At 35.4% G+C, this 23,162-nt stretch overlaps 1 protein-coding gene across 2 annotated transcripts; it reads right to left on the bottom strand.

Annotated features, from left to right (window-relative positions):
- Positions 1-105: 105 nt before the first annotated feature.
- LOC121262802 (NPC intracellular cholesterol transporter 1-like) lies at positions 106-22,845 on the bottom strand. 2 transcript variants are annotated; one of them, XM_041165409.1, is made up of 39 exons: positions 22,642-22,845; positions 22,074-22,135; positions 21,457-21,556; positions 21,039-21,146; positions 20,029-20,145; positions 19,144-19,294; positions 17,805-18,052; positions 17,472-17,648; positions 16,010-16,086; positions 15,814-15,931; positions 15,241-15,324; positions 14,780-14,875; positions 14,528-14,629; positions 13,902-13,970; positions 13,045-13,140; positions 12,849-12,956; positions 11,708-11,821; positions 11,426-11,509; positions 11,161-11,289; positions 10,665-10,863; positions 10,403-10,546; positions 10,212-10,255; positions 9,698-9,781; positions 9,499-9,567; positions 9,336-9,412; positions 8,939-9,008; positions 7,275-7,424; positions 6,704-6,769; positions 6,426-6,570; positions 6,205-6,269; positions 6,055-6,120; positions 5,820-5,913; positions 4,075-4,111; positions 3,872-3,929; positions 3,631-3,741; positions 3,072-3,139; positions 1,325-1,391; positions 1,171-1,239; positions 106-534 (listed from the first exon to the last, which is right to left on the bottom strand). In XM_041165409.1, the coding sequence occupies exons 1-39, from the start codon at positions 22,705-22,707 to the stop codon at positions 448-450; spliced, it is 3,876 nt and encodes a 1,291-aa protein (XP_041021343.1). In that variant the 5' UTR covers positions 22,708-22,845; the 3' UTR covers positions 106-447. The 2 variants fall into 2 exon arrangements, with proteins under 2 accessions (XP_041021343.1, XP_041021342.1); XM_041165408.1 differs by having other exon boundaries at positions 3,872-3,965.
- Positions 22,846-23,162: the final 317 nt, after the last annotated feature.

A 23,162-nucleotide genomic window follows, 5' to 3' on the forward strand; every position in this document is an offset into this window, starting at 1 on the left:
CAATCCAAATATGATGTGATGATGATTCCACCCAAGTGGAAACTCAAAATATTAGATTCAGTTGTCTGAATAAAAAAAACCAGCAAGCACACAAGTGGCGACCAATTCAAGCCAATTTAACTAAACATATTCATTTTCTTTAATTCTTTCATCAATGTTACACTTTTCATCTTAGTTGTACATCAAGAAGTACTCTAATGGCAGTCTGAGTCGCCACAATATTAGCCGTATGGGAAAAGACCTATCAATCTTGACGGACCAGAAGCCTAGCTAACAGAAGCTCCTTCTATGGCTAACACTACCTTTTGTCTTCTTTTTTTTTTTTTTTCTATTTTTTTTGTTGCCGATATAATACACGTCGGAACCTACTTGACATTTTCTTGAACTATCGATACATGCAATTTAAGTATAGAAGAGAAGGATATTAACCTACAAAAAGTTTCCTTCCTACAGCTGTGATGAAGCAGATGGATGATCTTCTAGCTGCTCCACAAGAACGCATCTAGACGGCGGACCAAATATGCTCAAAAATACCTGTGAACATAAAAAACCAAGAAGAGACATGACTTCTTCCTTCCATTATTCATCCCTTTAGGTAGGTGTATCAATTGGAAACCAACATTCACTTCAACAGTCTGGAATATTTCCGCTCTTTTTTTTTTTTTTGGGGGGGGGGGGGGGGGGGGGGGGGGGGGGGGGGGGGGGGGGGGGGGGGGGGGGGGGGGGTGGGGGTGGGTGGTTAGTGTAAGCTCTGTACAACTTTTGAGGCAAATTAGACTCCTCAAAAGCAACAAAATAACAGTCGAAAGTGGATAATACAAATTAGGCCATCTCAAGAAAACTTCACCTTTTTTCTCCTTTTTATGGATGATATGAGAAACAAATCAACTCATGCACATTTCATAAAAGCAAAACTAGAGGGATTACCATGACGTAGTAGCTAACAGCCAGTTAAAAGATCACATTATAATCTTACTATATTTTTTGAACTGGCTAAAATGATGCAGCATACTTTCTCGTTGCCATCTTTAATTTAAGGTACATTTTGATCTATAGAGCAAAGCAGTGCTGATTCGTGCCTAAAATTGCTCACGGTCTCAGTACTTTCCATATATAGACAAATGGAAATCACAACTTAGTATTGTAATGATGAGATTATTGTGGACTTACCGGTAAGAATACAAGTCCATGCAAGAAACCAAGAAGGACCAATGTGAGGTACATTTGGAAGTAATAAACCTGCAAGACATAGGCAGAGAAGATAATTAAAAACGCTGGAAAATATTGGTCAGTGTAATTACAAAATTTAGAGAGGGATTAATACCACAAAAACTTCAGTCCTCGAGAAACAAAGAACAATCACGCCAACTAGCTTTGTCAGTGTGATTCCACTGCAAAATTATGTCAAAGGCAGGTAAGTTGTTGAAATCATTTTAGATTGCAGAAAACTTCACACTGAACTTCTGACAGGTAAGCGAGGACAAAACTCATTTTGCAGCAGGTCAGGAGGACACCAACTATATTTAACCTCTAAAATGCCATTTATTTGATAAACCATGGTTTGTAGTTTAACCACAAAATAGGAGTTTTGAACTGCAATTAGAAGAAGCTGATTCATGTATAGAACTGGAGCTATTTGAGAAAGTTCAACAGTCCATTTACATTTGTCAGGAATTGTAATATCGGGGGTGAATTGTTTTTTTTTTTTTTTTTTGGGGGGGGGGGGGGGGGAGGTCGGCCATATCACATTGCTTAGGAGAGAGAAGTTCTGAAAAATCAGGGATTAAAATCCCAAATACCAAATACACCTAGAGGGGGTGAATAGGTGTTTTCCAAATTTATTAGACTACTTAAATTAATAATCAATCAACCACTCAATGAATCAAATCACAAGAAATAATCAACACAGAGATTTTGTTCATGAAGTGGAAACTCATTTGAAGAACTTCAAAATCTAAAGCCATTTGGGTGTAAGTCACCACCAGTCTTTCTATAGTTTTACCAAGAGCACCAACTCGATCTCTACACCCAAGTAGCTCCGGAAATCCTCCCAGCCAACAAATACATCACACCAATGGATTCAGCAATACAAGTACACGAGCACAATATGATGGAGGTTTGTTTATCAAGAGAGAATCGATCTTCAATGCGCAATGGATCTCCTTAAGGTTTTCTCTCAAGAATATAATGAATACGACAGCTCTAGTCTCTCTCCACACCCTAGAAGTCATGCATATTATTCTATATGTACTTAGGGCTCGTGTAGGCCACTTAGAGAGTCTAAACCCTAGTGAAAAAGTGATTTCCGGAATTTTCGCTCGACCCAATTGTCAAGCGAACTTTCTATCCAGTTTTTTGGTCATAAGATTGTTGAGCTGTTTTGACCAAGTAAACATTAGAATTTGAAGATCCTTGCGAAACATGAATTTGTAGATAATTGAGTTAGCTTTCCAACGCCACCAAGATCACCTCAATCCGATATGGAAATCAAAACTTATGCTTGATTTAATCTGACCAGGTCGATCTCAACAGGTCTTGCGAATTTGCGATTTTTGCACTTTTTGTTCTAATTGAGACCTAGACTCTACCCAACATACTTACAACTCAATTGGAATAAATTTTGTCATAAGAACATGCCAACATATTATTTTTACACTAACAAGTTCAAACCCTTTATAACGATTCTAAAAAGCTCTAATTGTAACCTTACTAAATGTGACTTGGACTTTCTTTAAGTTGTTACAAATAGTATTATTCATTCCAAACCAAAATTGTGAGATTTGAGCCGTGCCACCTATGATGGACTTGGCCCGACGAGGACATCAGAGTATAAGGAAGAAGATTGTAATACTTCAGATTGTGCATGAGAATGTGGTGAATGAGATCCCACATTGGGAGGGAGAAGTCCAAGCCCTTTATAATAATTCCAATAGGCTCCAATTGTAACATTAACTAGTTCTTTTGGAGTATGGGCTTTGATGTGGCTTGGGCTTTTCTGATGTTGTTATAAAAAGTAATGCAATGTTCTTAGGGATCTGGATTAGCTATCTTGCCAAAGAAGGAAAAAACACCTGAAGACAGATGCTCCCATTGTACCCAGAGCCTCCTTCATGCGTTGTTCCTTATCTCCACTGCTTACCTGTGCAAGAAATATATAAGAATAGACTAACAAAAGGAATTCTGTTATCACGCTCTAACAAAAATTGTAAAGTCAAAAGGAAGAAGATTTCCCCATATTCAGAAGGGGAGCCATCAGTGACTCACCTACCTTGACTAGTTATGTTAGTATACTCCATTTCAGAACACTTAATTTTCACTGTTCAAAGAATATAGCTGTAACCATATTAAAATTAAATTCAACTAAACCATAACAGCAACTAATTGGGGTTGGTTACATGGATCCTTTTGCATCATCACATGGGCACATTTCATGCTGGGCATCTCTCCCCTTGATATTGAGATTCAATCAAATCATATATGGGAAGGGAATGAATTTCAACCAAATCCATTTTATATTATTGAAACATATAGATAATGTAGTATGGAAAAATTAAGTTTGCACAAGTCCATCAAGCAGCAATGGGAAACATCTTTTCCAAGCAACAACTAGGACTTGAGAGTGATACTGACCGAGAAAGCATGTGTCATATGCACACAAAACTCAACAGCAACGCCCACTGACATAACAAGGTTAACGACGGAGACTGCATTCAATTGGATATCCAGAACTGCCATCATACCCTGTACAGTGTCATCTTGTAAGCAACTTAAAAGAAAAACAACAATTGGGTCAATTGTAAATTAATTACACAATAATTGTCATCAATATTTCAAATAAAGCAACTCTATAATTATCAAGGAAGAAAATTACCATGAGATCTACGAGAATCATTGTTAACACCAGAAAAATAATTGCTGAACTCCAAAAACTACAATTGGTAAGCCAAGAACCAGAAATGGAATGTCTGAGTTATTTCAGAAAGAATAGAACATTATAGTCAAGTATCAAAAAGCAGAAGGAAAAAAAAAAAAAAACTATAATCTAAAGCAATAGCTAAAAACGTTAATACCAACCTACACGTGATGATTAAGCAAACGATAAACACTGCACCTGTTTACATCATCAAATGGATCTATTTAGTTCTTGTAAGAAATAAAATTACTGATTTGAAACATGCATATTTATGTTAGATTATTTAATATTTGCTGTAAAATCCAAATTTTATGTTATGAAAATCAAATTATTAAGACAAATACTATTTTGTTGACAATTTTGACACAAATAATTGCCGAATAGCATTCTCTTTAACATCCCAGCCCCAAGCTGACCTTTGGTAGTCTAATATTGTTTGAAGTCAAAGGGATTATAGAACAAACAAATTTTATTGATTCCAAGCCTCCAGTTGCCCCTTTCAAGATCACTAATGAGCAAAGTCTTCCTTATTTCTCTTCATCACACATGGGTCTATCTTCCTCAATCACATCAATGTCTCTCTCTTTGCCCATGTGTGTTGTGGCCCATTGACTTTCATCAGTCCTTCACCTTTAGCAGCATGGGTTGAGAAATAACCTTTGTAGGTTGCTTCTTAGCCTGCTCATGGCCGCCTACCAGGCCCAGTTCAAATTCTTTTACAACCCAATACACCTTCCCCCTTCACATTTCCAGCTGTTGTCTAACAAACCACAACGTGCAGACGACATTCCATTCTTCAAATTCATCTGACGAACCCACCATAGCGGAGAACTAGGGCTCTTCTTCAATGACATGTACATCTGACAACCTTAAATTCTTTATGCTCATCGTATCTACTCCTATATTGGCTATTTCAGATGACTGCAAGTTGCCCAAGTTGCCCAAGTGTTGAGTAATTCAAGTCACCGCATCAGCCCTACAAAGACTGTTGCATATGATTGCTTTGAAACCATTTAGAGTATCCATCTTTCCCGACAGCAAGAAGCCAAAAAAAACCCTTCCAAGGTGGTACAACTTCGGAACCATTATCAACAAATGTTTGGAGGAAAGTTGCAGGATACTGCAATTTTCCATATTTTCCTTCTGGGATGACCAGAAAACTTTTCCTTTCACTTCCTCTGTATTCCACAAGGGCCAAATTACAACCATAATGGTTTGAACATTGTCAAGCAATGTATGCTCTATTATCAACCCTTAAAAGTTCTTACAAATTCCCTCAGCCCCCCACCAGAAAAAGCAGTGTCCACAGATGACCTTACCCAGAAATATCGAACAACAAACACCCCTACTCCTTTAAGTGACATTAACAGAAAAATCCTCTGCTCTACTAAAACTCAAACAACTTGGTCTCGATGGAAATCAGGCTGAACAAACCCATTTCATGAAAAGGATTTTGGATAAGAGCGAGAACTAAACAGAGAAATTTCGCTATGGTGAGTAAATATTTTCATGGGTTTCCCTCCCCATTTGTCTCTCATCATTAATGAATGAATGAACCCTAAGGAACAAAGAAAGCAATATATCACTACTCAACTAAACTGTTTAGTTCAAAGATCCTGAGAAGGGCATAACCAGGGTCTTAAAATACTCCAATCAAATATTTCAATTTAGAAACAACTACAAAACAAAAGATTATGGTTACGGATATGCCTGTTCCCTCTATCTAGTTGAACATTTTTTAGACAAGGCACTGGGAATAAGACATTCCTAGCTATTAGCAGGGAAACCAAGTATTTTGCACTCATGAAAAGGAAATAATTGAAGTGATGAACTTAGTAGATCAAGTTATCCCATGAAAATAAAAATAAAAAATCCGTTTTCCATAACAGAGTCCTCATTCACTAACCAATAGCTATAGCAAGGTTGAACAGAGCCGTCCTCCAAATATCAAGGTATTGCTCGAAAAACATATAAAAGACTGAATATGGAAAGATCTCTATCTGCAGCAAAATAACCAATGTCATGTAACAGATGTAAGATGATCAGCACAAAGAGCATTCCGAAAAATATCCTTTTCTTGCTTTAGAGAAAGGGAGCGTAGATAAATGAAAGAATTGAGACAGGTAGCACTGAAATATTACCTTCAAAGAATCAGAAACCCTTGACGTGAACTCTCGAGCAGCCCTCATTGAATTAACATAGTCAACCTAAAATACAACAAATTGGAGATCTATGCAACGCAATTACAACAAAAAGCAGTCTGACTCTCATCATGACAAGCAGTGCCATACCTGCTTGTTGAGGGGTGTATGATACGTACGGAATGAAGATGCTAGAATGATACCATTCTCATATCCTGTTAATAGGAGATTATTAATTATTAATTAATCAATACCAAATTTAGATTTCTCACCACATATTTTGACCTCGATACGTAAATCATTGCATGTCTAAACACTGGCATATTTCTTTAAAAAACAAATAATGGTAGAAAATACTCAAACCTATCTACCTTTCAGTTCCACACTACTAGTGTAAGCCCCATGGCCACCTTTGGCACAATCAGCAGAGGGTAGAGAATTCAGGAACCAGGGAAGTTTCTCCTTAAATTGTACTGTAGATGGACGATCATTATCCAAATCGGAGTGATGAAAGCACTGAACAACTCCAAAATCGTTAGTTGTTAAGAACCCTCAATCTAAAAATGTGTTTCACAAACAAAAATCGAATTATGTGACAAAGCAATGAGAAAAAGTCGATTCAAAAGATATTTCTTTAGCATATAGTTACCGTGGTACAATCTTTGCATACTCCATCCACACCACAAGGAACTTCATTAGGAGAGCAGCAAGGAGGCTGGAAGAGAACTTACTTCAGTAATTACAATGGGATGCACATTACCAACGCAGAACAATATTAATAACAGTAGCTAAGTTGATTTTATAGCAAGATCATTGTTTCATTCTTACTATGACGAGGGTCATGCATAGTTAAGCAAGAAAGTGGAATGAAAAAAGAAAAGACATCCTGTTGCTTTATAATTAAAAAACGGAGGTCTTATTACCATCCATGTCAGAAAAATGCAATTCTGCATTTTCAAAGTTGAAAGAAGTTTCCACTGCTTTCAGGGAACTCATTTTTTGCCTAAGCCTTTGTATAACTTAAAACCGTTTTAGTACAAATTCCAATACCTCTGTGCATCAAAGTCTAATGTCATTTAAATGAGTAAGCCCAATCTAAAGCAGTCATTTATTAGGTAAAAGGATCAATTTAGGCACAAAAATTACCCAAAGTTTCATAGTAATGTTAGAAAAAGAAAAACTAAAAATTCTAAATATTCTAAGAATGATTGGGTCTTGACCTGATCATCAGGCGGGCAATAACTCCCATTTGTGAACTTCCGACAGCACCCAAATGCTTCTGGAGACATCCATACAAGAAAATCATCAAGCCATGAAGCAGCTGGCTTGGCAATATAAGTTGAGTATGGTATTGAGGAGGCTCTTGCAATCTACAGAAGCAAAAAAAAAAAAAAAACAAATAATTCATATCAAGAGAATATACTGCAGGGACAACCAAAGAGGAAAACACATTGAACAACAATAAATTAATCCCACAATTTCATGCTACTAACAAATACTGAACATATTCAAATATGAGTAAAATACCATACAAACATATAAATATAGCCAAAGCCCTTTATATCTTATCTTTATTCTAAGTATAACCTTCATGATTTGCTCTTAGTTTTTTCTAGCCCTTAGCTTGTATTTAGATGTTTTCTCTTGTATACTTCCTGTGTACTTGGGCTATACCTATTTACTTGTCAATAAAATCTCTTATTACTTATAAAAAAAAATATCTTTATTCAAAAAATGGTTATGAAACTTGCACTCTTCCACCCCTAAGGTTCTGACATAGTCGATAAATATAATATACATATTCACAAGTGTAATATGACAGAATTAGCTAGATTAAAAAAAAAAAAACAAAACATAAATGTGTTACTAGCTTCAGTTCATATTGCCTAAGCTTAGTTTTCTTGATAATTAATAAAATTATCATGCCTATAAAAATAAGACTCTTCGTCTCAAATTGCTTGTATATTGTTCTGCTTTGGGACATCCCAAAATATTATCCCTGTTGAAGAGTCAATTGCCACAATCAATTGCCACAATGTAACTCTCCTTAACCTTTATTTAAAAAGTCAATGAACCTTTTTATTTTCTTTAATTGAGTTTAAATTAATGGGGGTAATTTCAGGAAATTGTGACTTTTTGCGTAATGACCCAAGAAAAACCCAAGCCACATCCACGCTAATAGTCCAAAAAGAATAATTAGTTATATTCTACATCTGGGACTATACTCCAAAAAGACTAGTTAAGGTCAAAATTGAGTCCCTTGGAATCATTATAAACCGCAAGAACTACTATTAGAGACAATATGGTTTCCATTCACCACTCTCCTACCCTCCAATACTCAATCCAAGGCATTGCAATTTATTTCAAAGAAATGCATTATAAATTCTATCCCCTTAAAGGCCGAGTTTTTAAGGGTGAACAAACAATAAGGAATGGAGAATTTAAGAATAACTATAACTTTTATTCAAACAATTGTTTCCAAAACTAGAGAGAATGAATAATTTTACCAATGAACATCCCTGCATGTACCCATTCATTTACAAATATATGGAAAAATATTTGCTATTGCTTCTAGAGAATATCTAATCTTTTAAAGAAACAAAAGTTATATTAATTAACCCATAGAAAATTCTACAAGAAAGCCAAAGAGACTTTAACAGGGATGTATAGAGGGACTTGGAGTACAAAAGGGAAAAGAAAATTGAGGCATGTAAAAATATACAGAAAGGCTCAAGCAAGTAAAATAAAATGCAACCTATGTGTCACCTTGCACAAAAGTGTGAGGTATCAAAAGAAATGAAGAGCGAAGGAGCTGGGATGCAAGGCAGGAATATAATAATAAATAGTGCTTGAGACATTTTACATCAAACGAAGAAGGTTTTACCTCGTTTAAAAGGGAGTTTGAGTCACATTGGTTGATGGAGCATAACTGGTTTGTATGTCTTGATTCTGAGCTGAGGAGTAGTGGAACATCAGTAACATAGTCTCAACACAGTGACAAACTGAATCAAATTAAGATTCATTCCCAACCCCTCATTTTCTCCCACAAAGACACGTAGTGGTGAAGTACACATAAACAGTATCACAATCAAAGCTTCATCATAGCACACCAGCAAATAGGGTTCAAAAATTAAACTCCATAAAACGAAACAGGCAGCTGGCAGTTAATACTTATTCCTCTCTTCATCAAGGTGGAGAACTGCCGATATCATGACAAGAATAGCAGAGGTACAAAGGAGATCAAATTGGAGGTAAAAGGGAATATAATGATAATATGATACCTATAGTTATAGTTCTTCACAACAAAATATAGCGGTGGTCCAATTCTAAGATATTCTGAAACATTATTAAAATATCCCTGTAGAAATGAAAATGAAGTCTTAGCATACCAAATAAATAATTCTCATAATATATGCATAATGAGAAGGTTTCAAGTAGTTCAACCTGAAGATAGGAGTCTCGAGGAAGAACAATCTTTTGTTCCAAACCAGGTTCAATCCTAGTGCACAAGGCCTGAGATTTTTTTTTTTTAAAAAAAATAAACAAATAAGCAAGATTAGTTTCATATGTGTAGGAGAAAAAAACAGATAAATGTATAATCTCACAGAATGTCAGAGGATGATTAAACAAAAAAACTTCTTACAATACTAGCGAATGCACATCCAAGAAAGACGGAAATGACAACTACTTTCACTCCCCGAAGACTGAGGAAGGGTGCGTGGACTTCCTGAAATGTAAATTAAAACCCAACTAATTAAAAAGTAGGTCAAGCAATAAACACCAAGATTGTAGCCAGAAAAAAGAAATTCGAATCACCAAGCAATAATGATCTGTTTTTTTTAAAAGGAAAAAAATTAGCACAATGACTCCTGAAAGTTAATAGAAACAATGTTTACTAACGAGTTGCAAAATAATTTATAGGAAATCAATATAACCACACCAAGTCATGATATGATTACAAGGGAAGCCCATGTTAGCAGAAGATTCCTGACATTTCACTACACATTGTTTTAAGCACCACTGAATCGATAAGACATTTAAGTCGTACATTTGTCAATATTGTGTGCTACCATTATCTCCCAATCATACATGCAGAGTATCGGTAAGTGAAAATATTAAATCATTATAATATTCGTGATTAAAAAGATGTTAATTACCTTCATATAACAAACCAGTAATCCAGGCTTTCTCTTCCCAATGCCTATGCTACCATAAGATAGCCTTCAATTAGATAAGTGTGAAAAAAGACATGTACAGCAAAAGAAAATATCATACGTCACAGTCTAAAATAATCTGCGGGAATCAGGATAATGCATCAGTTAGGCATAAATTATAAACATATAAGTACCTTTACCAGAGTCCTCATCTGATGAAGAAACTCTTATGCACGGAAAGCAGTCAACCCCCCTATCCTCAGCTCGGAGAAAGTCAAAAACAATTAAAGCTACAAAAGCAGTAACTTGCAGAAGGAAGTCCAGAAGAACAGCCAATGCTGCAAAAGAACGTGCAAACATAATTAGCCAGAGATAAAGCATCATGACAGAATAAATATATAAAACAAAACAAATCATATTCATTGCTACATATTGAAATGCATGAACATGTTTAACCTGCAAACATGGAAAACACACGGCAAGCTGGCATAGGTATAAAACTTCCAACTGCAAAAGCTAAAACCTCCGAGAGACTGGCTAGTGTTATGGATGGCCCTACTTCCACAAGTGCATTGCTCATCCGTCCTTCTAAAGGCAACTCTGTTGGTTGCCGCTTCACAGCATGCACCAGTATACACATATTATCCACCCCCACCTGATATGAAAAAATATTAGCCTTATAAAGATGATGTCAGCACAACAATGCGGGGAGAGAAGGTGGAGTAAGGATGAACCAAACCTTTCATAGATACTAAAACAGTTAACTGAATGAAGAGGGACAAATTTTATCAAGATAACATTTTGGAACTAACATATGGCGTTCCGAATATACAGCTTAAGTAAAATGAAACAGGATTGAATGTGTATCCTTCACTTTAGGAACAAGGTAATAACATAACTAGTGGGAGAAATGCATGAAATCTAAAAGACACAGGAGAGGGAAGGAACTTACAGCTAGAACAAGAAAAGGAATAACTTCCATAATGATCAGTGTAGATTTTACTCCAATGGCACTAAAAAATCCAACTGATCCAAGAACAGACAACATGACAAGAATAACTCCACAGAGACCAAGCAACACCTGGAATCCAGCCATCAAATGATACAATTATATTAAATATAAGGTAAGTAACCTATGCAGAAAGTCCATAATCCATACACTAAAGAGCATGTCTCCACGATATGGAAGAACATTTAAACCATGGATGAGACCATACCTTGGATGAAATGTAAAAGGAGGATAGACAAGGTGTATCCCCCAAAGTAAAAGAAATGTAAGCAAACATCACAAGATAGCTTATCTGCAACAAAATAAAGTATCAAATATAGACAATGAATAATTAACTTCATTTAGAAAAAGCGCTTTCAAAGATTATAGAAGAAAATAGCTCATCCACAGGCATATAAAATTAAGACTTCCATTATAAATGAGTGGCAGTATTTGAACGTTGTTTCCACAAAAAAATATTTTCATGAAGGAAAAAAGGGGGGAAACCCACCAATATAGTAATGGCATCTGCAGTACTTTCTCTTTTGAGTTCCTCCTCAATGGAGCTTTCCGAGGAAAAGGAAAGTGTTAAATTTTTAGACTGCACCATTGGCAATAACTCATCCTATCACAAAGAAGTCAACAAGTAGAGGAGATTCAGAAAAAAAAATGGAGCCAAAAGGAGTTTTAACCACCAACAAATTAGTAATGCTTATGCATGAATGCGAGTATAATCATATCATATCAACAGTTCCGAATCAGCAGCCTCCTAAAGCAGGGTAGCAAAATGGTAAGACTCTATCTCAATGATTTGGTTTTCTAACTAAATCCCTTTCCACCTTTTTAACCATTTAGGGCCAGATTGTATTTTTTCATAGGCTGCCATGAGTTTGTAAATAATCTTGATTCATTTCCTTGTTGCAATGCAGAAGTTCAGGTGTTTACATTGAGAGCGCAGAACTTGGCTATGCCCACACCTTCATATCTCATGTCCAATCGCAGCAGCTTAACAAGATTTATGTTATCCAAACTTTGTTCCTACAACCACTCGAAGCCATATTTATATTGTCTTGAAAAAAGTTGGAATAATCTAACCCTAATACAAATTATATATAACCGGATATTCCTTATTTTTTTATATAAGAAACTGGATACTCTAACTTCATTACAAAGATGACTTTAGCACTTCATCGTTCTCCATATATCATTGAATGTTGGCAGCTCAGAGTGAAGAGGGATCTGGCACGAGTAAGATGGTATAAAAAAATTACATAAAAATTTGCTATCCTTTTTAACTAGAGAACAAGAAAGACAAAGGACATTTTTGTACTAATATATAAGATACTTAGCTATGTCAAAAATCATCTACGGTAAGAATGACGTAGAAGGCTCATAAGAACCATATAGAAAAAAACACCTTCACTAACAAAATTCTCAGACAAATAAAAATGTTAAAATAGGACTTACGGATATAGCATGATATAAAATTTCACATCAAGTGTCTTTTACTTGTGGAGAAAACATAGCAGAGAAGCCCAATACTTGATATTAGTGCATAAGAAAAGAACAATTGCACACATAACAAACATCCAATGAAAGGGAAAAAAAAAATTATAAGTACCAATGAAAGGAAAATTTTACCGAGAACAAACCTTCGCTAACTGAATAAAAGCCTTCTCCCAAGCCACTGCTCTTTGAGTTTCATTTCCTTCTTTGTCAAACGCGTTGTTGACAGGGTAAGTAATTACAAATGCAGAAGCCTGTCACAGAATTATCACCGTAGGGTTATTACATGCTCCCACAATCAAATTTAAGTTGGAAAGTTAAGAGAATTGAAAATATAATTACATCAGAATAATTATTCGGGGGGAAACCTCCTAATGCAGTGCTTGGATCTAACGGAGCTTTAAACGCACTCATACATTTGTCTGCAGAGGAATAGTGCTGAAAGAATAGAGTACATAAGTGAAGATTAAAAAAATGTTATAAACTCTAAGAACACTAACCTTATGAATATAAAGTTTGCATAATAATGTTTGAGACTGTTCAATCTCAATTTATAGTGATATCTAACCTCACGAATGTCATGTCTTATTATTGAAATGTGTTTGATGGTTTTTCGAAGCAAGAGATGAAGGTAATATACATCGATTACTTGTTACATAAAACACAAGCACCAATATGTCTCTTTTGCTAGAAGGACAAAACAACAATAAGATTCAGATTTCATATTCATTTATGCCTTCTCTTTCCCATCAGCTCCTTGCACCGGGTGTTTGGTGATTATGTGTGGTGTGTGTCAGATTTCAGATACAATCAATTGGATTCGAAATAGATGTACCAAAATACAATCAATGTATATGCCCAATCCAAGTCAAATAAACCACCTCTTATTCCAAGTATCCAGTACTTCGCTGCTCATATCAATACATACAAGCAAATATACAATCATCTATCCTCCAAAAAATGAAAATTCTTAGAGATTGTACGGTCTTTAGCAGCTGATTTGGAAATGAAAGACCCAACCCAATATGTTGCAAGAGTTCACTAAAATGCAAGCCATTTAAAAGACAAAACAGTAAATCCAAGCTATCGAGCGTTTTTTTTTTTATCAGTAAGCAAGTTTATTGATAGATATAGGCATAGCCCAAGTACTCAGGACATATACAAGCTTGAGCTTTAAACAACATAAAGATGAAAATTACCTCAAAACAATACTCGAGGTGAGCAACTCCCCCATAATTATCATAATTTTCGGGATCCATTTCAAAATACTGTCAGCAAGAAGAGGAAAAAAACAGATGTTGTTAATCTCATTTACCAAATAGACCTATCAAAAGAAAGAAAGTCAATCGTGAAATTAAACATTAAGTTGCTTCAGCCATAATTAAGAATTGATACCCCATGGCACTTCAACAAAAATATATTGCAACAGTTGGAATAGCAAGATCAATGCAACGGTGTAAATTAGAGATAAGTTAATATGTATCAACAAGTTAATATGTATCAACAAGACCTGAAGAAAAGAAGCAAATTAATAAAAGAAATAAAAGGCTTTTAGGCTAGTATTTCTGACATAGACACAAGTATATAAGAAGCACTAGGCTAGTGCAACTGTAACAAGTTTTTCTGCTCATGTCAATTACATTAAAAACAAAAATTGCTACTCATTTAGACTTTTTCAAGCATCCAAAAATGCAAGCAGCCCAAAATTTTCATTAAATCGGACATATTAATTGAATAACAAGAAAAGAGAAAGAGTCTACGAGTTCTCTCGTTACATTCAATAGTGTGAACTACCCAAGCACAGGCTACCAACTACCAAGTTTACCTGTAGAACACTTTGAGTGGCACAATCCTGGTCCAACGGTTTCGTGCAAATATCATTGAGACTAATCATTGATCCTGAATAATTTGCATGAAGTCCATCAACCTGAAAAAACACAGACTAATGTTGGAAAAAAATACATAGCCAAACTCACAAATTATTTATAAATAATATGAAGAAAAAAAAACCCTACTCATAATCCATTGCAAGTCATATAACCTAGTTATATCTAAAAAGAAATACCGCAATGGATACCTTTTTTTGTATCTCAAACAGTAGCTTGATGTTCTTCTCTGTCACTATACTTGGTAATTTACCATCTAACGCATCTGGGATCGTTGCTAATATGAGCTGCATAGAAAAATGCAGACCATCATTGGTACCTATGTGAAGTAAAATAAATACTATAATCCCCTTGCTGCGGTGGTGATTCAGAAGTGAAAAGTGGCAAGAACTGTTATCAACTCCATGCTCAGTGGCAGATATGACCAATAGAAAACTAGTGGTGTATTTGAGTCTTTGACTCAAACAGGGCTCTAACCTATACAATAAGAAATAGTGATGGGTAACCTCCATGAATAGTACCAGCAAAAGACTGGATTTGGGTCTCCTTAGAGCCATAAAGACAGTATTTTCCTTGTACACGTATTAGCTTTTAAATCAAATGGAAGTATGACAAGACATATTAACAACAAAAACTTATGATAAAGTAGAACCTGTTCAATTCTGTAAAAAGGGGCTAGGTGACTGTCAAAAAATTGTTTCTCTTCTGCAGCTTTACTCCCAGGTCCTACCCATAGCTGCAACAGTTGCATATATCAAAGTTGACATAAGTGTAGGCAACGCAAACATAGTACTAACAGTACTATACAAATAAAAATGTTGCTTTTGACAGTTGAATCAGCCGGTTCCAGCTCAAAACTAGAAATAGGATCAAGCTATAAATGTGCCAGTAAATTGACTGTATATCACTTGGAGTTACAAGATTCCAAGAAACTGTATACACACTTGAGAATCCATGTATACAGTATAAACAAGATGATTCCCCCCAGTGCACATTACAAGATGATTCCCCCCATCTTGGCAATGCTAAGAATAAACATGACCAGTGATTTCATAGCAGAGAATTAAGAATGGATTCCTCCCCAAGCAAAAAGGCAATGTGATATAATTAAATCCAAGTGGCAAATTCAAGCAAATTTGACAATCAATAGGTCCTGAAATAATACACTAGGAAGCAAAGTGAAACAGGTTCTTTCACAAAAAAAAATTAAGTGCCAAACAAATACCTTCTCAGGCCGTGTCTCCACCGTGAAATGGACTAGACCTAAACAAAGCAGAAGAACTATAGCCAATGATGAACATAAAACTAAGGTTGGATTTCTAGCAACCCATGTTCCATAACTCCTGTACATGAAACAATATACACAACGTCAAAAACTATTCCAGCAGTACAAGCATAAGCATTAGTGGCATGGTAATGACCTGTAAAATTTGGACATGTATCCTTGCACGACTGAAAGTCGGATCCCAATTCCAATTTGAGGAGCATCTTCAAGCATCTGATTAATAAAAAAAAAACATGCATATGATTACCAACAAACGAAAGGCAGAATGTACCATTTTTAAGTTTATAAAATCTTTTGTATAAAATTTTGGAATAACTGAAGCTGAGCTATGTCTAAGTCCCTTTGGACCCTTTCAGAGCCAGATAATGAGAATAGCTAACCCTATTTTAAGAATATATATTGGTTGCTGACAAAGCAATTCTTCAGTCACGCAAAACATATAAGGAAAAAAAGTTCAGAGGCAAAAGCATGTGATGAGCATGGCTGGTGAGTTCAGGTTCCTTTTTTTTGTTCCTGGCCTAGAAAAATGGATACCCACTTCAATTACAGTGCAAGTAATCTATAAGTTTCAGAGTCAGCAACATCAAGGATGCTGAAGCATTGACATAGAAACACTGATAAGAATATTAATTACTTATCCAGCAAACAGGTCAAACCATACGGACAATTAGAGTCAATAGGTACAGCTGGAATAGTAAGGAAAAGCAAAATAGAGAGAATTAATTTTACAAAGATACAGCAACTCATCAGACCCGACTTCTCCTGACAAATTTACTCGGTCAGAGGATGCAGTTGAGTTACAATAATCCTAAATTACTGAGTCTACTAGACACACTCCCTGGGAGAAACAAGCAACAAAATTTGAAGAATGGCCATTACTTTTTCTGGGGCCCGGGGGAGCAATATGCAAACCCCAATCAAACTACCACCCAATTTGCAAGCACCCATAAAGTATTAATTTTGGAAATTAGCCCCAAAATACTAAGAAATAGCAATGTCACTTCATCTTAAAAATAGAAAATTGCCCCTAAAAATTTTCAAAAAATAAAAAATATCCTATTAAATTAAAAAAATATAAATTACTTTTATAAAATAAAAAAATAAATTCTTTCAAAAAAATGAGAAATACTTCTTTAGAAAAATAAAAAATAATTTTTAAAATTAGAAAACTATCTTTTTCATATTTTATTCTTTGTTAAAAAAAGTTATTCATCCTTTTTTATTTGTTTAAATTAATTTCCAAATTTTATTTTATTAGTTCTTTTGAAAACAATTTATTGTTCTATTATTTTATCTTTTGGATTTTTTAATATTATTTTTCATTTTTTAATTCTTAATTTTTATCAAGAGTAGTTATATCAAATTTTATAGAATTATTGAATTAGGATAGTTTGAGGAGGTAATTGTTAAAATTAATAGTTTGGTAGGTGATTACAATTTGGGTAGCAGTTTGAGGGATGTGTACTTTTCCTCTTTTTGTTATATCAGCCAGAGGTAGTGACAGGTGAGCCTTGCAATCAAGTTGAATTATTAGAGGTGATCAACTTAAAGAGGATGATGGTGTAATCACTGGGAAGGAAAGGTAAATCAGCATGCACCTGCATGGGGAAGTTCTCATCGTTTTTCCTGTTAACTGAGTGCATGGCGGCATGCAACACTGGTTTTGTTCGATAATGTGGTTTCCTTTCTCTTGTCCGATGAAATAAACCCCATCCTAAAAATATACAAACCAATATGATATACAGGATTGCTAAAGCAAAGTCAATACATTTGGCCTGCAGTTGGCAAACAGAGAAACCATATTAGCAAGTTAGCAACACTGCATTATACAGTCACACAACATAAAAGTACCAACGAGAATTTTCATTGGATTGAACATATCAACCAAAGCAACCGCTAAGGTTTGGAACAAGAGTACCATAGGCTCTCACCTTAATAGACCCAATTCTCACCAAACAAGAACCCCTTTCGTGGGGAGCAGGAGGAGATGTCTTAGAGCATACTGGAGATGAAGGGCAATCACCACAAGAACAGCCCAGTGAAATATCACCACATGAATAAGTAGAAATATTCATAGGTTTCATTTGAGATGAATCAATAGCATTTGAATGGAACTTAATGGCATATGGTGAACCTGGCACATTTGGCCCTGCTTGTCTACCAATAAAAGCAAACCACTCTGCCAAATAAATTAAAGTATGAGCACTACAACCCATAGAACAGCACGAATAATTACAAAGAAAATTAAAGCATGCAGCACCTTGACAACCAAAAATATTCTCCCTCAATGCTAAGTGATAAAAATATGAACAACTTCATAAATTTATAAAACCAAAAAAAAAAAAAGTCAAAAGGAAGAAGGATACATATTTCAATATTGCACCTGTACATGCAGTAATAACTATAAAATATAGTGTACTCTCTCTCTCTCTCTAAAATCTCACCTTTTTATTACAAAATTGTGGAATTTTCTCCATCAAATTAGTTTGACCTATCAAATTTACGCCAGGAAAAAGAAAGTTAAAAAAAAAAAAAATCTATCAGTAACAATTTGTCTTAGTCATGGTGTCCACATGAACCTAGGAAATGAGATCAAATACATCTTTCTTTTTCAACCCATCAGTCCAAGGAAAATCAAATTTCCCACTTTTCTTTTGATAAGTAAATTTCCCACTTTCTATTCAAGCAATCACATAAACCATAGAAAACCCATTGATCAAATAAGTATCGAACTACACTCTTTTACAACATCATTTACTCCTGACAATCCCTTAATACTCATTCACAACGATCCATAATGTTATATCCACTTGAGGAATTTCATTTACTTCATCTATACTAGCCCATACTTGTACTCATATCTCAAGTACGTTCAGAGCACCTTTGAACATATGATGGCATAAGGATAAAGTTGATCATGACTAATTGAGCATCCACTTCAAAATTTCACCCCAAGGTTAAAATATTATAGGTGTTTTGCAAAATTCCAATAAAATTCCAATCTAAAAGAATTTTTGCATATAAGTAAAGGTGCCACATTTTACTAAAAGCGCTAGGGGCAACCAAAATACACTACGGGGTGTACAAAGCAGAACGCCTAAAACCTAAGCCAAACCATTCTTAAATAGTCAAGAACATGGATATCCTTCACAAGTTCAAATTCACAAACATGATTCTATATTTGTTATTTCCCATTACAGCCTAAAACCATTGCGTATATGGCGCACAGAGAGAGAGACCTTGGGTTGAAATTCAAAAATATCATGTTACCTTTAAAATTTTGAGCACCAGCACCAATAATTTCTAGAGCTTGAGCATTCATGGTGCCAAACTTGACATCCTTGCAGGAGTCATATAACCCTTCACCAAAAGTATCAGTTATATAAAAATCAATTCCATCCACGGTCAAATTGCTATTAACCTGAAAAAGGAATAAGTTTACATAAATAGAGTTACAGTTTTACATACATAATTATGTGTCTTTCTCCGATAACATATATCTCTCTGGAAATAGCCTCATCAAACACAAACAAAAGCTTTAGCAATTTCAAACTATTTTCCAACAGAAGATATGCATTCACTTCAATGACAGAATAGAACGGGAAGCTACATGGATTACTATCTATCTTGTCCACGTTATTATCTATGCCTAAGAGAAAATATCAAAGACCATAGATGACACTGTTGAAATAGGTACTTCAAACAACTCAACTTAGGACACAAAAAGCTGTTTATATATAACAAGATTCCACATAAGATTTTGCTACTGTTAATGTGTCATTCTGTTTCATGTTCTATATTTGCCTAGATTTGCGCTAAGAAGAGTCACATTTTTGTAGGAATATTTGTGCAGCATCTTTTAGGACCTTTCGAGACATTCAAGTGAAGTTTTCTCTTTTGCTTGGATAAATTTTAACAACCTTTTAGCTTTACCAAGATTGAAAACAGCGTTTGAGATTTATTTTTTTAAAACAAAAAAATTCCACGTAAGATTATAATATATTTCCAATATTATAAAATGGTACTTGTCGCAAATTTATTGTTCTTTTCTGACGTTAGTGTGCAACTAGATTGCCCAATGAGGGGCTCAACAGAATGACAACAACAAGACCTCTCGGTTATTATTACCAGTGAGGCTAAGTGGGAATTCCTGACCTTGGAAACAGAAGTCACATTGATAAACAAACTCTGATTCGGAGAGCAGGTGAGCTCACAGAACAGATTTAAAAAGTTTCTCAAGCATGCTGGGCAACCTACAAGGAAAGGAATTGCCTGCAAGAAAAATTAGTATTAAGGTTAGATAATGACTACTTTGGGGGAGAAGGAAAGCTTGAAAAGAAAGAGCAAGATGAACAAGTACATCTAAGAAGATCTGAAACTCAGCCCCAAAAAAATAACTAGAATCAGTAAAATTATGGACCATTAATCAATGTTTTGAATACCGTACCGGAAGCCGTACTGGTCAAGGCATTGGAACGAAATATTTCAATACCAGTACCGTTTCGTGTACCGTTTCGGAATAGTCGATATATGAATAAATTATATATATAAATTATATTCCAAAATAATAGTCTATATATGAATAAAATATATATAAATACATATATATATATAAATTATAAATAGCCTAGTCTGAATTGAGGGTCAAAAAATAAGCTTGTAGTTTGAAAAAAAAAAAAAATTGAAAGCCGAAATATAGGCCGGTACAGGCCGAAATTGAGGCCGGTACCGGCCAGTATGAAATGTATATGGTACTTATACCGGCCCAACGGCCGGTACGGTAAATATCGGCCGTACCGGCTGGTACGGTACAAAATTGAAAACAGTGCCATTAATACCAAAAATCAAGGTTCACATGTCTCTTGGGGAAAAAAGCCTAGAGAAGTTAATATTTATAATTCAAAATATAACAAACATAAGGCAAAGGACAGTAGCGGACCACAAACAGTAAACCAACACTACCCTCAGTGTAGACATTGCCATGAAGATGAGTTAATATTAGCATTTACACAAAATGCTTCTCCAGTGAGTAAGAAATACAAATTAATGCAATACCATATAATGCCTGGACTACAGCAGGAGTGGCCAATCGTAGGGAAAGTAACAAAAATAGATTTCAAACAACGAGACTGGATACAAAGAATAGATTTCAATAAAGATCTTACTTGTTGGACTTGGGTCAGTAATGTGTCAAACTGAGCTTCTGTACAACAAACATTGCCAGTAATCGTTGGACATAAACTCTGAATCTTTGACGAAAGCAACTCTTCTGGCTGGTAATCATGACAATATGTAATTATCAGCTAACTGTAGCCTTCACAGGTTCAAAAACAAAAAACTTGAAACTAACAGAACCAGAAGGAGCGTCTACCCTGTTTTAGAAACAGGGACTAATCCTGAAATCAAACAATGCTATATATGTTGGATTATAAACCGAAACATATACATACATATGTACACGGATACATAAAAATATAACAGGAGCAACACTCGGAGTAATAATAGTAATACAAGGTGTCTTGCTGCTGCCTCCACTAGTGCAGAGCTAACACTGAGACAACAATAGGAAACTTTATCAAGTACCTTCACGGAAGGGGAGCCGAAAGGACAGTTCAAGACTTTTCCATCCGTACGTTTTCCACATATGCCATACATCGCACAATAGTCTTCAGAATGCCTTTCCCTAAACAACATGGAGGATTATAAATACTCTACTTTGTAGATAAGATGAAATAAAATAACCAAAATTGTGTTCATTTCATCATCTTCAGAAGCCGATATGGTTAGAAAGAACAATTCAAATCTTGAAAATCACAGAGCAAACTATCAAGATTACGTGTCAATATTTTACAGATCAGTTAGTTTCCGTTAAATAGCAGTTGTCTTTCTTTCCTGACTGGGACCCGAGGCTCTTATAAAAACAGAGCTTTCATCTGTATTCATTCATTCAATAAGAAGGAGTTTCTTTCATTTTATGTCATGTTACCAGAGCTTTTCATTTTCTGTCAAAAGCAATTCTTATAAACTTTTCCCGCAAAATTGTGCGTGTTGCCACCACAGAATACGCAACGTAACCACATCAGAGAATATACCGTACAGAAGCAGGGCGTGCTGGCATCGCAAATTTTTATGCACTAATTATGACGACTGTAATGTATGGTATACAATATGATGCGAAGGGACAAAAATAACCGCCTCACCCTGAGATGACATCGGACGTCAGTGCATTCTCTGCGCTCACTACAGACACGTTCAGTATGACCTGCACATAATATTCAAAGTCGGCCATATTCATCAAAGAAGGTGTTCAATTCCCTTGCATATCTAATCAAAGTTGTTTAAACATGATTGTGGAGTTACACAAATTAACTTCATTTGATTGAGAGAGAGAGAGAGAGAGAGGGGGGGGGGGGGACTGATTTCTATCCTCTGTTCTCGCTTAAAGATCCGAGTAGAAGGCTTAGCAGAGACAAAGTTTCCGCCTCTTTCAGAATAACTTCGAAGATGAGAAATAAGATTTTTCATTTCTTCATTATTTTCGTTTCGTTCGTAAAAATACTTCGACAATGAGAAACAAGATTTTTCATAAAAGTAAATGTATTCTCATTCGTTTAGTTGGAGACCAATTAAAGGAAGCAAGAGGCGAAAATAAAAAGAGATCGGAGAAAAATCAAGAAAAAATTTCGGACAAAAACAGGAAGGAAACGAACAGAAAGGGAAAAAATATGAAGAACAGAGCATGAACAAAATAAACAGAGTTGAACTTGCCTGGAACAAAGAAACCGAAACGAGAAAACCTAGAAGAAGCCCCATTGTCCAGTTCCAGAGTTCCATTCGAGGAAGATAACCAAGACCAATGCGTATTTCTCTCAATCTTTAAGAGAGTGAGAAAGTAAAGAGCCGTTGCGGTCGAATACAGAGTGCGAGTAAGAGAGTCAAAATCTCTTTACACGAGACTCCGAGAGAGAGGGCAAGAGGTTTTTCTGACGTTGGTATTTATTAGGGACAATCTTTTTCGGTACGCGCGCTTATTTACGATACTGCCCTTACTTTCGGTGGTTTTATCGAATGGTCCGATTTTTCTATCGATTCTTGGTTGAACTCGAGTGTGCCCGCTCCGTTGGGACTGAGGGTGTTCCCGTAGTTTTAGGATAGTGAGAGCTGAATTTACGAGAGATTGCTCGAAGCAAATATAGACCACCTTTCTACCTGTGAATCAACGTGGAGGATACACGTACTTAGACTCATTTAGTTGACTTCATTTTACGATATTAGGGTTGTTTAGACAT

The sequence above is a fragment of the Juglans microcarpa x Juglans regia genome, chromosome 4S, assembly GCF_004785595.1.
Source record: "Juglans microcarpa x Juglans regia isolate MS1-56 chromosome 4S, Jm3101_v1.0, whole genome shotgun sequence".
Classification (NCBI taxonomy): Eukaryota; Viridiplantae; Streptophyta; class Magnoliopsida; order Fagales; family Juglandaceae; genus Juglans; species Juglans microcarpa x Juglans regia.